Here is a 15,976-nt window from a genome sequence, read left to right as displayed (position 1 = left end):
ATTGATTCCTGATGTTGCATTACTTTGAATGTTTTCTCATACTCCACCTTTTGTAAAACAGACCTCTGGACTTCATTTATTCCAATATCTTTGCACTGAAGTAAATCAGACGCGTCAAGGAAAGTTTGCCATTTTATTGTAAGGTGCAGCCCTTCGTTTAACATTCCTCCTCAAGACTATATTTCATCTAATGCTTGCTGTTTGAAAGATTTTTACATCCATGTATTATTGAGAGCATTCCCGCAGTAGATTCCCGAGCGAAATGAGGCGATGCTCTCCAAATCTGAAGGGATTACATCATGCGCAATCAGGTACATAGCTTAATGTGTTAATTGGAGAGAGTTGAGCATTTCTAGACAGAGAGGGGAGAGGCTACGACTGTGAAAACAGTGAGCGAGGGGAGAGCGAGGGAGACTGTGGGTGTGTTGGTGCGTGTGAGGAAAAGAGCGTAGGGGAGGGAGAGAGGAGAGAAATAGAAACAGCACAAGAAGGACAGCAGGCAGAGCGGAGGATTAAATCCCTCTCAGGCTCCACCATGTTCCTGCAGACCGTCTCCATCCTCTTGATCTCTGCCGCGCTCTTCGGCTGCCTGGAAGGTAAGGCAAAACTCTCTCCTCCGTCTGGTTGCGATGTCGGAGTGGGGCTGTAGGAACCAGATCTCTGTGGGCGTGAAAGAGACATGATGCTTTGATAGTCAGCCTGTTGTTGAAGCTTCGGATGCTGGAGTTTTCTGGTTGTTTGGGGATGCTGGTGCAAGATGAGAGATGCACAAGTAACGGCTGGCACATAAAGCAGTCCAGATCTGTTTACGTCACATGGTTTTCTCTGTAAACTCGCACATTTTCATCACTTTGCTTTATTTAATTTTGCTTTTTCTTAACGCCAGGGAATGGTGTCCAAATGCAGAGGGACATTCAGTGTTGTATGCAGTACTCTCACGGCAAGGTCCGGACCAAAGATGTGCTGAGGTTTGAGGTGCAGACTGAGGGGCCAGACTGCAGCATAAAAGCCATCATGCAAGTATTTCAGGCATCCTGAAACAATCGCAGACACGCAAAATATGCGCTATTAAAGCTCGCAGGCATTGCCGTCTAAGCAGGTCAGAATTGTATTACTTTATTAGTAGGCTAATTGTCAGGCAAGCAGAGCAAAAGAATGCAATCGGGCCGGGATGGACAATGCCCAAACTGTTTCTTCAACGGGGCCAAATCTGGCCCGACTGGCTTGAAGCATAGCAGATTAGAGATTTAACATTTGCTCTATGTAAAGAGAGAGTCTGAGAGCGCTGATGTTCTTGCCTCTTGGAATCACGGCAGATTGTACACCAAAAAGGCGGTGAAGTGTGCCAATCCAGGAGAACGGAAGGTGAAGAGGTTACTACGGAAACTGTCCCTTAGGCAGGGAGCCAAAGCCCGCAGGACCATGTGGCTACATCCACATATGAATCTCCCTGTGATGTCAGAGGTAATATTTCAATGGCTTAACGGATGGTTATCGGTCGTCAAACAGAACTTCTGACATGCTGTTAAGTAAATACACAACGTTTTGTAAATGCCTTTTTTCTGTTTGACAGGTCGCCATTGTTGATTCTCAAAAGATGAACAAGGTAATAAAGATCTACTCTAAAAATAAACAAGATCTACTTTTACAGTCTTAAAAAGGTGCTTGACATTGATGTCATAGAAGAAATATTTTTGGCTGAATGGTTTCATGAAGAACCTTGGGGGGAACCTGAGGGTTTTTAGACTATAAAAGGTAAGAAAGATATGGTCCTTCTATGGCATCAATGTGAAGCAAGGTTATAACAGAGCTCAACAGTATAGCGAAGACTATTCATTTTTCACAACAGAAAACCGATGTTCAGCTAAAGTAAAAAAGTACTTCGAATCATGAAAATGAAATTGAATCATCAACATTTATTTTGTGGGTTTAGTCTAACATTTTCAACGGACTTAGTTGAAGTAGGCTGTTGTTAAGAACAGTCTTTTGCCACAAGTGCTAATTTGCAATGGTGCCAATAAAAGAGTTTAGTTCGGCAATATTAGTTGAGCAGTTTTTACCAAAGCTTTTCACCATACTGATAGGATAGATTGCAATATTTTGTGATTTAAATACCCACGTGAAGTCTCCTAAAGCCATTTTTTGTGTTTCCATAGTCAGGTAAATTTTCACATCCATAACATTTACATTTAGTCATTTAGCAGACGCTTTTATCCAAAGCGACTTATAAAGAATTCAGGGAACAATAAGCGATAGATGCTAATACAAAGTTACTACTTTCAACAAAAAGCTAGACCACTACCTGTTGAGAGAAAGAGAGAATTTTTTTATTTGTCTCTCAAGTATCGGTCCATATTCATAAATGAGCACATAAACATTTTAACAAAATAATTATTTTATGTTCTATAAAGAGGCATCCCTTCTCTTTTTGGCTGGTAATATTGCTCAAGGTTTGCACAAGTTAATTCACAGAAATCCTATGGTCACATCCGTAACGCATGAATTTCCTTCATTTAAAATCGAAAAAAATGTCTGATGCCTGGACTCTTATCATCAGGGGTTTAATATAATATAAACGGATGGTTCAATATATTGGTGACAAACACATTCTCTGACAATTAATATTTCAAGTTTTGACTAAAAATGTCAGCCATAATGCAAGATTTGCCAAACTTTTCAGTTTAGGCCCAACTTCTCTTACAGTGTACAGTATAAATCTTTTAAGGCAGGCAAATTATGAGCTGTGAGGATGTTAAATGAAAGGTTATTGTTATTAGAACACAGAGGAACTTATGTTCAATACAATTCAAAGTGAACTACATTACCCATAATGTAATATATTCTGAAGAGAGATCAACCAACCAGAGATTACAATGAAAATGCTGAACAATGAGCTATGAAGCATTATAATTATATTACATAATTATATTATATTACATAACTGTCTGTCTCTCGATACCCTTAAATAACTTATGTTTTTAAATATATACACTATATATAATCTAAATATATATACTCTTATTGTCAACTCTTATTTAAAGTTTGTTGAATCAGAAACAGACAAACCCAGCTGCTAAGTTAAATTAACCCAGAAAAGGTTTTATTTGACCACAAAATGGGTTAAAACAACCCATCATGAGTTAATTTATTACCCAGCGGTTGGGTTTTTCCCTTTTTGACACAACGCTGGATTGAAAACAACTTTTTTAGAGAATAGCAATAAACCTAAAATATTGTGTATTTGATCATTATAATCATAATAAAGTAAACGTATTTTTATAATAAATAAGTATACTTCCTAAAATGCAGATTACATACTTGTATACTAATGAGTAGTTTGTCGTTTATCTCTCTCTGAATCGATTTGATACATTACAACTGTTTCTTTGAATGAGTAGTTTTATAATAAATTTTATTGAATATCTTTATCTTTATTGAATAATCTTAATTATGCAGTTTATCTTTGTCTTTCAGTTTTCACAATTTATGCATCTTTTAGCTGATTAGTTAGGTTCAAGGTCTATTTTTTTTACATTAACATGTAACAGAAACACTTAAAAACAATAAAAACACATTTTGTTTTTTAGACCAAGTGAAGAATGAGGATGGAAAGGTGGTCCATGAAACTCCAGCCTTCTCTTGTGTGTCACTGTTTTCTTATACGTAGACAAAAATCTACGTAGACTCATAACGTTCACTACGAAACAGTATGTTATTTAGATATATTGTGATATATAGACGTTCTCTCAAATGACTGTTAATCGATATGCCAAAGTATTCTAATCTGAGACTGGTTACTATAAAGTTGTTCATAATCTCTGCAGCTATGTATAGTCTCTATTTATACTCTCTTCTGTAGAGTCCAGTAAACTGATATGACTGTTCTCCGCCAATTTATAGTGCAATTACAAACTCTTGTGTATGTTAAAACACAACTGATTTTTATATTAAAAATACATTTAAAACACTGAAAACTGTGTTGTTTTTATTGGAAGAGCTTGGGTCTATTGGGTACATATTGGGTACAAAAAAATGGGTCTATTTAATTTTTTCAAAAGAATATGTTTTTACATGGGACAGAATACCCCTAAATTGTATTTTATGTATTTATCTAAGGTATGTTGTTGAACTGTGCCAGTAAGTGAACTGTTGTGATTTGATTATTTAGGCCTTTAGTTTATGTCCTACCACTACACAACCACTAGAGGAGGATGCTTTTGTGTGTCATAAAGGAAACTGTGTGTTGGGGTTTGTTTCAACAAGAGAAACGATGGAAAATAAGTAGTGTTATTCCTGAGACATTTATTTTTCTTAACACCATCCAGGCTGTAGAATATCCATGTACTCAAGCCAAAAAATACCCTTACGCCAACTAAAAAAGGCTTAGAACAACAATTGAATATAAATAATTTAAAATATAAACAATGTGAAAATAAAATACAGTTTGCATTTAAAAGTATAGCAACCCCTATTAAACACGTCACTCAGACACTGACAGGAGGGGTAGATATTTTCACATTTGGCACATATAGATCGGTTTTAATCACATTCACAATTAACTAAACTGAGACATCACACCAGAAATTGTGAATTTGGAATAAATAGGCCACAAAGCATAAATTAACCAAAAATCTAAAATGATTTCATAGGGATGTTTCACACAAAAATGGAAATCAAGAATTACTCACTCTCAAGTTGTTTCAAATCTCTATAAATGTCTTTGTTCTCTTGAACACAAGATAGATATTTGGACGAATGCTTGAAAACAAACAGTTCTTGGCCACCATTGAATACCATAGTAGGAAAGATGATGGGGTAGTCAATGGTGGCTACTATGGCAGTCGATGGGGTCCAAGAACTTTTTGGTTTCAAGCAAATCTTTCTCCGTGTTTATCAGAACAAAGTAATTTAAACATATTTGGAACAACTCAAAGGTAAGTAAAGGGTGACAGAATTTTTATTTTGGGGTGAACTATCCCAACCAAACACAACTCATAATATTTTCTCTAATGGCAACATTAAGAAATAATGGCAGATTATCATAAACATAATAATAATATAATACTAATAACAATAATAGTTTCACCATTTTAGGGTAGGGACTTTACTTTTACATTCTTCACAATCTCAACACTAGGGTAAAACTCCAATATTGTATAATAAAATTGAACATCAATGAACATTGAAAAGTTGCCTTAGTCTCTATATGTGAGTCTGGCGTCATGTGTTTGAGGTAATACAGTTACACTTCTAAAAGACATTGTAAATATGCTGGTTTAATAAAAACGTACATCTTCATTTGAAAATACTGTTTATACTTTATGCAAAGATGTATAATGTTTAAAACAGTCTTGAAGCATTACGGTATAAAACTAGCATAGTGATATCATTGGGTGCTACTCTCCCTTGGACGTAATTTACTTCAAAATGTATGCAAAATACAGACATAAAACCACAAATCTTACATTCTGAACATACTGATATGTCTGTGTTGTTTACAATATTTGATTGAGCACACTGTAATGTTTCTGTTCTATAAACAATACAACAGTGCTGAAGTTAGTTACATGGTGGTTTCACTGTTACGGTGCTTCAGAGAGTCGTTCTCCTGACAGATCAACTGGTACGGCTTTTCGTTCTCCTCGATCACAGAGTTGCTGATTTCAACATCTTGGCTCTGAAGTTCCAGTCGTGACAAGTGCTCAACAATCCCAGCACCGAAGGAATCTCCCAACACATTGGTGGTGGTCCTGAGTCTGTCACTGCATGATCACAAAAACAAAAATATAGGCTATTTAGATAATTACTTGCAGGCCTAACTTGACAAAAATGTAGAAAAAGATGCTCGGCCACATAAAATAAATAAATAAAACCATATCTGATTATTTTTGTATTTAGGTATTGCTTGGGAACACCCTTCAGCTTAAAGTCCCAGTGAAATAAAAAATGACAGTGCCTTTTTTGTTCATGAAATATTGCAGAGTTTATTGTAAATAGTCCTCTTCAATTGTCTGTCTGCTGCCAGTTCCATTTAAAAATGCACGTCTGTTTTCATACATCCAATCAAATTGCAAGACGAAAGCCACGCCCACTATTTTTCTAAGTCCAAATTCCATTTCACTCGAAAATGCGTCAAAACGGAAGTAAAAACGACCGCAGCTTTTGCCCATTTTATCATCAAGCATGAGAGTCCTATTGCTTATAGTACAAACAGCTCTAAAACTTTTAACACAAAACAAGTAGGCTAATGCAACAGTTTGATATTTTATAATGAAGTTAATTATGACCAATAGTAATACTGATCCTTGACTTAGCAAACACCAAAAAAAAACTTTTAGCAATAAAGAACTTGTATCATGCAGTCTTGAGTTACCAAAGAGAGTGTTTCAATTCAGTGTTTGTTTACACAGAAGCACAATAAAAGAGCGTCATGTTTCATCAGCACTTCAGATTAGCGGTCTGCATTATGTATCGATAACCTTTGGAAGAGTGCTCTCTACTGGAGCCGCACGCTTCAACGTGACATTTGAGAGAGACTCACAGAAACCAATCCACCGCGATGATGAGTGTAATGTCCTCTGTGGGCAGTCCCACCGATGTCAATACTATCACCATGGTAACCAGGCCAGCCTGAGGGATGCCTGCTGCTCCGATGCTGGCAGCGGTCGCCGTGATACTGGAGGGAAAATGATGGCTTTTTAATACACCGTTTGATGAACATGAGTCCACAGGGGATACCGTTGTAATGAGGAGAAAACTGGCAGAATGATGTAATTAACAAAGGAATATTTTTAAGTACTGTAGTGTGTAAATTTTACAAGTGAACTGTTGTCTAAATTAGAAAATATAATTAATTTTGTTCATTCTGTTTTGACTGAGACAATGGTGAAACTGCGTGCAATATGTTGACGTGTTCCTGCTGATTGTAAAAAAAATTGATTTAAAGGCCTAATTGCAGATGTGTTTGTCATGAATAACCTGATAGTGAGGATTTGTCCAAAATTCAGGTCCATATCATTGACTTGGGCAATAAATATGGCCGCCACTGCCTCGTACAGAGCTGTGCCGTCCATGTTGATCGTGGCTCCAACTGGCAGCACGAATCGCGTCACTCGTTTGTCCACATGATTGTTTTCCTCAAGACAACGGAAAGTGATGGGCAGGGTGGCAGAGCTAAGAAACAGAGGAATTTAATGACATCATTATCCCCACATCACGACATCAGGTGCAGCAATTTGTTAAAGGCATAGTTCTGTCATAATTTATTCACGCTCTTTAGTTCCAAACCTCTTTGACTTGAATACAAAAGAAAACATTTTGAAGAATGTTGGTAACTGGCACCCATTCACTTCTATACAATAGAAATAAATGCGTACCACTGTTGTTTGGTTACCAACATTCTTCAAAATATCTTCTTTTGAAATCTGCAGAAGAAAGAAACTTATACAACTTTGAAATGACATGATGATATGTAAATGATGACCGAATTTTCATTTTTGGCTGAACTATCCCTTTAAGATAGTTATGTTAAATGCAAAGTTACCAAGATGCTACAGTATAACCACTGTACCTTGAATCTGGCACGCTGTACTATACTTTTCACTATACCATACTGTATTGTATTGAGTACTCTGGTAAATGACAAACAAACAACTATAAATATATTGTGAATTAGCAATTAAATTCTAGACATTTGCTCCGGTGTCCAAGGATAATCTACCCACCTGGAGGATGTGCCCAGCGCAGTGATGAGAGCCTGCAGCAGACCTGCGATAAACGTGTAAGGGTTCTTCCTCGTCACCACAAAGAAGAGCAGAGGCAGAACGAACAGGCCGTGGATCAGCAGCCCGACGATGACAGACACTGTGTACATCCCCAACTGTCCTCCCACCTGCGCAAGGTCCTTCATCTCTACAATCTTCCCCGCGATCAGGAAGAGGATGCCCACAGGAGCGTACCTGCCCGAGTGACCCAAAGACCGAACAATATTATGTAAAGAAACTCAACATACAGTGCATGTCAACAATTTTCTTCTTATTGTATGAATATTCAATTCACTGGCGTATTTGTCACCTATGACCAAATGTGGTCCTCTTAATGTTTGTCCCTACCCCTTATATCTGTCATTATATGTTATCATTTAAATCATGGCGTTCAAAATCTGTATGACTTTCTTCTGTGAAACACAAATAAAGATAATTCAAGTTTCAATTTTGTGTCCATGCAATGGAAGTCAATGGGGGTCGATGCTGTTTGGCTATCAACATTCTTCAGACTCTCTTCTTTTGTGCAGAGAAAAGAAAGTTATACGGGTTTTAAATGAATTTGGGATGAGTAAATGAACAGAATTTCCATTTTGGGTGAACTGTCCCTTTAAAACAACAAAATCTTTGCAGTACAGTTATCAAAACTAGCCAATTGGACACTAACCAGATAATAATCGCCACCAAACGCATTATAGCTTCATTCAGGCAGTCGAAGAAGTCGCGCAGAGCCTGACCCTTCTGTTTCATGTTGCCGATCACTAATCCAAAGCACATGGAGAAGACCACTAGCCCCAGTGCGTTCACCCCATTAGAGGAACCTGAAACAGGCACCACCTCTTCCACTGTCTCCTGGAGTGTCTGCAGGACTGTGCTGAAGTTCGACGTCTGGAGATCTGTAGAGTTCATCATTTCTGTTGCATTGACGGTGATGGTGATGTTTTTGGTCAACACGGTTTTCTTGTATAAAGTTTTGTACTGGAAAAAGATGGGAGGTTAGTGACATCTTTTAATGTCACATTATTTAAAGAGTGAAAGAGGATTTACAAACCTGTTTGAAACAGGCCTCCACAAGATTTGGTGGAAACATGTTTCTGCAAGAGCAAGAATAATCAAACTCTATAATGCTGTGAGATATGCGCCAACAACATTTACAAGGATAGTGAACATACATTTTTCGTCATTTCAAACCTGTGTGACTTTCTTTCTTCTGCACAACACAAAAGAGGAGATTTTGAAGAATGTTGGTAACCAAACAACACTTATCCCCATTGACTTCCAATGTAGGAGCACAAAACCAAAATTTTCTTTTGTATTCCACTGAACAAAGAGTCATACACGGTTTCTGAACAACATGAGGCAATAAATGATGACAGAATTGTATTTTAGGGTGAACTGTCCCTCTCCCCACCTTATCAGGTCCAGAAAGGCGTCAGCGGCCTGCACCGGCTCAATGCTGCCACTAGAGGCCATCGGACTGTCTCTGCTTCCTTTACCTGGCCTGATTATAATTACCATGACAATACCGATGAAAACAGCTATAAATGTGGTCACCATATAGTAAACGATGGCCCGAATTCCCATTTTCCCAGAGGCCTTGCTGTCTAAGGAAGAGATTCCTGCAGAAAGCAAAATGTGCAGCGAAATATACATTTCATCTTTAAAACATCTGATTAATAGCGTTTATAGTTCATCCCTTACAGCCAGACTTTTGACCATCAGCATGCATGCGTATAATTTAACATCTATGACAAATGTATGTAAATATATGCTTCACTATATTGTGTGGCGGCGTACCTGTGACGAGACTGGAGACGATAAGAGGTAGAACAAGCATCTGAAGCATCCTCATCAGCAGTTCTCCAGGGAAAGAGAAATACTTCACCTCTCTGGGGGTCAGGTTATGAGGTCTCAAAGCAAAGCCCAGCAGCACACCTGAGCAATGCACAGGGCACAGACATTTTACATTTTTAACCAGTTGCAACTCACACAAATGAGATAAAATCGAATAAAAAAAAATTGTGAATGCACAATTTTTAGATCTCTTGAATAACTAGAGGAGTTTTACACATGATTATAATTTGAGACGCAGAAGACTTCAGAAAAATCGGATTTTTTTAATCTCCATTCACCCCGTTGCTTGCTACGACAAACCTATGGAGTAAAAAGTAAGGAACATTTCCAATAGGGCACTATAATGCAAGGGAACTCTATATATAGGATCAATACAATGATCAAGTTAAGCAACACTCTACATAACACAACAATGATAACACTTGCACATGCTTTGAAATAAAACATTTGTACTGTAAAAGTTCACTTTATTATTCTCAATTATTTTTAACATTATCAAAAATCATTCAACAGTCATCCGGTTTTCGCTGTTCTTTGTGCTCTCCTGTAGTTTTTCTCACAGATGTCCTGCTTTACCTAAAGCCACGCCGGCCACAGTAAAGATCACAAAGGCGTTGCGACGCAGGAAGGTCTTGACGCTCTCTCGTGTGACGCCGCTCATCTTTCTCCTGCCTCCAGACATCTGCTTCTCTATAGCCCTGCACAGACGCTGCAGCCCTTCGTCGGCACGCTGAGGCTTCTCAGAATCTTCACTCAGAAACAGACTGGTGCTGTTTGGAGGCTTCTCGTTCATAATCAGCTCTAACACATGATCCAAAAGGGTTTCATGAGAAACTGATGCAGAAAAACAGAGAAGGGGAGAGGATTACCGAACAGGGCATTAATAGGAGAAAATGTAATTAGTTTTATTGTTTATAACTTCATTATTATGTCATCCTTAAGTTCGACATGTTTCATCGAGGACTCAGTAAACCAAGATTTAACATACATGTGACTTTTTAAAAGCTTTAAAGATATACATATTATATATTGGAGAAAGGACAGATTATATACAATGTTTTGATCTTTAATTGCTTTACCAACCCACTCCCTGTTGTGAACTGACAGAATGAGATGTGTGGGATGGGGGTGTTAAAGAAATTGTATTATTACTACTATTTATTCTCTTACTCCATTACAATGCAGTAGTTAATTATGCTGTATAGTATGCATAGTATGTCAATTCTCTGCATTTAACATATTGACCGGGGATGCTAGAATTTGATAGTCTTATTTAATTAACACTGCATATATTAATTTATAGTCTGTCTGATATTTGACCTGTGTTTTGACTTGCATAACCTTGTATGTTTTCTTGTACAGCTGCTTTGTAAAAATGAAAATTGTAAAAAGCGCTATATAAATAAAGTTGACTTGACTTATTTGATTGAACAACACAAAAAATTTTTAGACAAAATAGCATTGTGTTTTTATTTTATGAGACAAAAACCGGTGAATGTGTGACAAAAACTTAAATATTTTTCCACCAATTCTTATATCTTATCTTAAGTCTTTGAAAGCAGTCAATTAAGTGAGTTGCCTTAATGGTCAGAAAGCGCATTCAAATTCACCACCTGCTTATCAAATACGCACCAAGCTCGGCGTTAACGACAAGTAATGACTCAAATGCTTTAATTATGAAAGTTAAATACACAACAAACAGCTAACACATGACTTCCAGATAAACAGTACACACTCCACTGAGATGGTCGATATCAATTTTGTTTTAGATGCACACCGGGATAGAATTATAGCGATTATTGTTAGTATAGTTCTGCCAACTCAACAATTAGAAGTCTTTAGTTAGTTTAGCGGTCGGGCAAAGAAACCTCATAAACGTACATTTAAACGTACATTTAAATGTACACACAAATAGATAAGGACCGGACAATCATATTTAGGACTGTATGGGCTCTTAACTTGGTCAAGAAACCCCCAGAAACTAAGTGCCAAACCAACCACCTAAACATTAACCAAATAGAACTTTGTAAAATACTTGGAACCACTTAGCAACTGCATAGCAACACATACAACTTACAGCATCATATAGCATATTTTAGTTTATCCTCAAAAAAATGTAATCTATTTCGTTTCTTATTTCACACCCGTCATTAAGAAATAAATGTCCACACAGTGCAATGATGATTCAGGTTAACATAAGTAAAATGTTTTTCCACGTCACTATGCAAATTACATGATGATTTTCTATTCATTTGTATTAACCATCCTCAGTTTACTCACCACTCATGTTTATTCAGAGTTGATGTGCCGTAGATTTCTTGGTGGAAAGAAATATAGTCTTCTTGGCGACACTGTTGGCTTAACTGATGCCAGGTAGAGCTCAACACATGTGCCACACATGAAACAGTTAGTCATTTCGCCTGACCTTCAGAAATCCTCTTACCGCCTGTGTGACCACATACTGGGCAGCACTATATGGGTCAATGTCTTTCTTTCAGACCGATCCAGGGCCAGTTTTCTCGACATTGTTCCCAACATGTGGAACCCACCACTGATCTCAGATCAGCTTAAATAATAAAACATCTATAAACACCCCAGGTGAGAACTACAAAGATGACCATATCTTGCCCCCCTAACCACAGTCAGCAAATAGCTACCCAAAGAGAAACCTGATCACACCTGGACAACATCCCATTCATAACGGAAAATAGTGGATTGGTGTTATATGTGAACTGAACAAGTGTCTTAATTTTCATTAAGAAACCGCTTTAACACTTGAGTGTTCATTTTGTCCCGATAGCCAACTTAGATAAACGCGATCCGCCAGAAACGTCTAAGTTCTCATCGCAGTTAAATAGGGTGAATTTATAGACATTGAAGTAAAAGCACATAGTCAATTTTCAATTAAAAACACTTACCCTCGCCGTGCGTAATGGTAAAAGTGCGCGCTGCAATGGGAGACTATGGAGCGCTCTGCGCAACGGACGGGAGACTCCGCGTTATTCTGCTCCTGCAAATCACGAAATAAATTAAAACCACTTAGGAAAATCCACCCAAGTGTTTTATGCGTGGGAAGAGGTGGCTAACGATTCTTCCTGTGCGGAGGAAAAAACGATCCGCTTTCCCTAAAGCGCAAATAATCAGTTGATAAAGTCTGGGGGAGGCGCGTTTATTACTGAGTGTATTCATCCACAACACCCGCTGAGAGTTGATAATAATGCATCCATTGTAAACGTATGACTATAAGTAAAACAAAATGGTTGTATCCAAAGTTATTTTAAACGTAATATGGTGTTTATTAAATAATAATAACAAAAACTTTATATGAAGTGTTCTGATGCACTGTGGTACTATATGGCCAAGAGCCAAACATCCTGCGTTTCTTATTACCATGACAACATGCCTGCTCGAGCGCTTGTTAGGGTCTAGCTTTCAGCCCTGTATTGTGTGCGTGTGTGTGTATGACCTTCTACTCCAGTCTACCCACTCACCCTCCTACACGGTGTCTTAGGCCTGTTTTACTATGTTATCTCTCACTCTTTTGACTGCTACTTTTCCTCCAAGGAACCTTTGCGCAAACTGTAGTTCAATAAATGTTTGAATACATTGATGGGGTTAAGGGTTTATACATTTTTTGATACTTGTATGTTATGGAAAACAATGAGACAAAGTCCACAGGTATGCTTATTAAAATGGTATTATAAATAAATCATGATTTATAATTCTGATTTATTCATATGATTTACACAAGTAGGACATAAACACGAACCATCACCTAAAGCATTTGTTTTCTTTCAAGTTACAACCTTACCTGTATTATGACAAACAATTTAAAACCAATAAAGAAAAAATAAAGTGTACATTTTATTAGTTTGAAGTTAATGTTACAGGAACAATGACCTAAAACCGTGTGGAGAAATTACATTGGTATTAAAAATGCTAAATAATACGGTATCATAAATAAATAATACTTTTGCTTTTTGTGAAAAATGCTTGTGTATCAATTCTCGGGAGTTTATGAACAACTTAAAACATGGCTTTAACATAAAAGAGCACAGTTTTTATTTCTGAAAGGTGACAGCAGATTGCATTGCTATGGTAACACACTGGGCCTGCTGGAGCGTGGGTGGTATGTTGCATACATGTTCTACATTTAGCTGTAATTACACACTCAACAGCTCGCAAACAGAATTGAAATGCATTGAACAACTTAGTGAATGTAAATAAGAATATAAGCTTGTGCAAACACTTTAAATTATTTTATGATATAAAACCTGCGACATACAATTCTTGCACCAATATAAGAACACACTTTGTTTGTTTCATCCATTCAAAACAAAACACCATTTTTGGAAATGATTAATATTTTATATTCAATTGTGTGTTTTAGAAATGCAAGACAATCTATAGAGAAAAGTCTAGAGGATCATTTATGTAGATGGGATAAAAAAACGTTCCGGCAGCAGAACAAATGTTATCAGCATATTCCGACAGGTTATTTAAGTAGATCTCAGTTCTGATGTGAAATGCTGATCTTCCCACAAGCAGTCCGAAGGAGTGTAAACTTATTTTTATATGTAATATACTTTTTTTGAGTTTAATATCTAACATTGTATGGTTTATAAAAAATATATAAACATTAACACCTGTATAGGTGTTATGTAGCTGATGAATTTTTGAATATTACTCAATATTTTTATTTAGTACAACGTGTTTCAAGTTCCACGCATAGGCATGGCCATACATTAGATTTGGTTTTCACTCTTGGATTGACTCCCAATGATTTTATAATAGAGAATAGTGTGATATGATCATAAAAGCATAATTTTTGATGTTCGACTGGCTGTAGTGACAACATAAGACAAGTGTTACTTATTTATCACATGTTTCTAAATCTAATTGATATCAACCGTCACAATCATGGGTTCTTATTTAATGTAGTTAATAAATTGACGAGCCCACAACCTATTGCCTTGAGTCTCATAGATTGCAGGTCTTTTATGTCATTTTTTGTGAATAAGGTTGCAAATATAAGGGCTTTTTATATTTCTTTATATTTCTTTGCTTTAGTCATTCTTGAGGAAGTTCCTGGTTGTAGGGAGGTATTGTTAGATTCCTTTGCTCCTGTATCTGAGCAGGATCTTTCTGAGATTGTGCAACAATTTAAAACTTCTAGTTGTTTTACTGATGTTGTGCAACAAAACTGTTTAAAAGAAGTGTGATTTGTGCTATTGGTCCTATACAATCTATAGTGAATAGTTCTTTTGTTTCTGGATGTGTTCCAGATGAACTATAGATTGCTACAGTCCAACCAATCTTAAAGAAGCCTTCACTCCTGCAGTTGTTAATAATTACAGACCTATTTCTAAACTACCTTTTATTGTTAAAATAATAGAAAGGGCAGTAGTAAAGCAATAGTTGAATGTCATTAATGAGAATAATATTTTTTAGAAATTTCAGTCTTCAGAGCTGTTTATAGTACTGAAACTGCTCTTTTACGAGTGACTAATCATTTATTGATGGTAAAGGATGCAGATGAATGCTCAGTTTTGGTATTATTAGATTTGACTCCAGCCATTGATACAATTGACCACTCTATTTTAATTAATACATTAAATACATCGGTCAGGGTCTTTGGGACAGCGTTGGATTGGTTAGTGTCTTCTTTTTTTAAATAGTACATTTATAATGTCAATTGGGGATGAAGTAGCTCAACATGCTGAAATTGTATGTGGAGTTCCGCAGGGTTCTCTGTTAGAACCAATTTTATTTTCAATTTATGTGCTTCCATTAGGTGCTGTGATCAGAAAACATGATATAGCACTCAGCCAAGCATTCACTTAATGCTAAATATGCTAAATAAACCACTGGGAGATGTGACATTAGATATTATTTACTAGAATAATTGAATTTATTATATAAAACACCATATAGCGTGATTTACCCTTTCTTTTCGTTTTTCCCCTGTAAAGCTGCTTTGGAACAATGCAAATTGTGAAAAGCGCTATATAAATAAAATTGAATTGAATATACTGTAAATGCTTTTATGTTATGCAGATGACTTACAGTTGTACTTATCATTGATTTTCTTCTTTGAATCAACGCGATGCATCGGGTTTACAATTAGTACAGAATGCTCCAGCCAGACTACTGACACGTACGAAGTTAATTCATCATTTTACACCAGTTTTAGCTTCTTCACATTGGTAACCTGTTTATTTTAGAATTGATTATAAAAATGTATTACAGACATATAAAGCATTAAACGGCTTGGTACCTTTGTACTTAGCTGAGCTTTCGAGACCATGTTAAACAGTGATATGTCTGAGATCTTCTTTTAAATAATTGCTAGAAGTTGG

At 36.7% G+C, this 15,976-nt stretch overlaps 2 protein-coding genes across 2 annotated transcripts; one reads left to right on the top strand and one right to left on the bottom strand.

Annotated features, from left to right (window-relative positions):
- Positions 1-475: 475 nt before the first annotated feature.
- ccl44 (chemokine (C-C motif) ligand 44) lies at positions 476-3,970 on the top strand. Its single transcript, XM_079482744.1, has 5 exons — positions 476-596; positions 887-1,016; positions 1,317-1,464; positions 1,574-1,606; positions 3,588-3,970. Exons 1-5 carry the CDS (start codon positions 536-538, stop codon positions 3,594-3,596), a joined length of 381 nt encoding a protein of 126 aa, XP_079338870.1. The 5' UTR covers positions 476-535; the 3' UTR covers positions 3,597-3,970.
- Positions 3,971-5,563: 1,593 nt separating this feature from the next.
- Positions 5,564-10,449, bottom strand: slc1a6 (solute carrier family 1 member 6; the record flags this gene model as incomplete). Its single annotated transcript, XM_079482915.1, has 9 exons — positions 10,194-10,449; positions 9,561-9,698; positions 9,175-9,382; positions 8,815-8,857; positions 8,431-8,741; positions 7,725-7,958; positions 6,979-7,173; positions 6,542-6,676; positions 5,564-5,762 (listed from the first exon to the last, which is right to left on the bottom strand). Exons 1-9 carry the CDS (start codon positions 10,408-10,410, stop codon positions 5,564-5,566), a joined length of 1,680 nt encoding a protein of 559 aa, XP_079339041.1. The 5' UTR covers positions 10,411-10,449.
- Positions 10,450-15,976: the final 5,527 nt, after the last annotated feature.

The sequence above is a fragment of the Barbatula barbatula genome, assembly GCF_947034865.1.
Source record: "Barbatula barbatula genome assembly, chromosome: 20".
NCBI classification, from domain to species: domain Eukaryota; kingdom Metazoa; phylum Chordata; class Actinopteri; order Cypriniformes; family Nemacheilidae; genus Barbatula; species Barbatula barbatula.
The sequence above is the reverse complement of the archived record's forward strand: the minus strand, read 5'-3'. Positions and strand labels throughout refer to the sequence as shown.

Coding starts and splice junctions, on each gene's coding strand:
- ccl44 (XM_079482744.1), top strand. CDS start 536: ATGTTCCTGCAGACCGTCTCCATCCTCTTGATCTCTGCCGCGCTCTTC. Junction 597..886: donor GCTCTTCGGCTGCCTGGAAG/GTAAGGCAAAAC, acceptor TCTTAACGCCAG/GGAATGGTGTCCAAATGCAG. Junction 1,017..1,316: donor TGCAGCATAAAAGCCATCAT/GCAAGTATTTCA, acceptor GAATCACGGCAG/ATTGTACACCAAAAAGGCGG.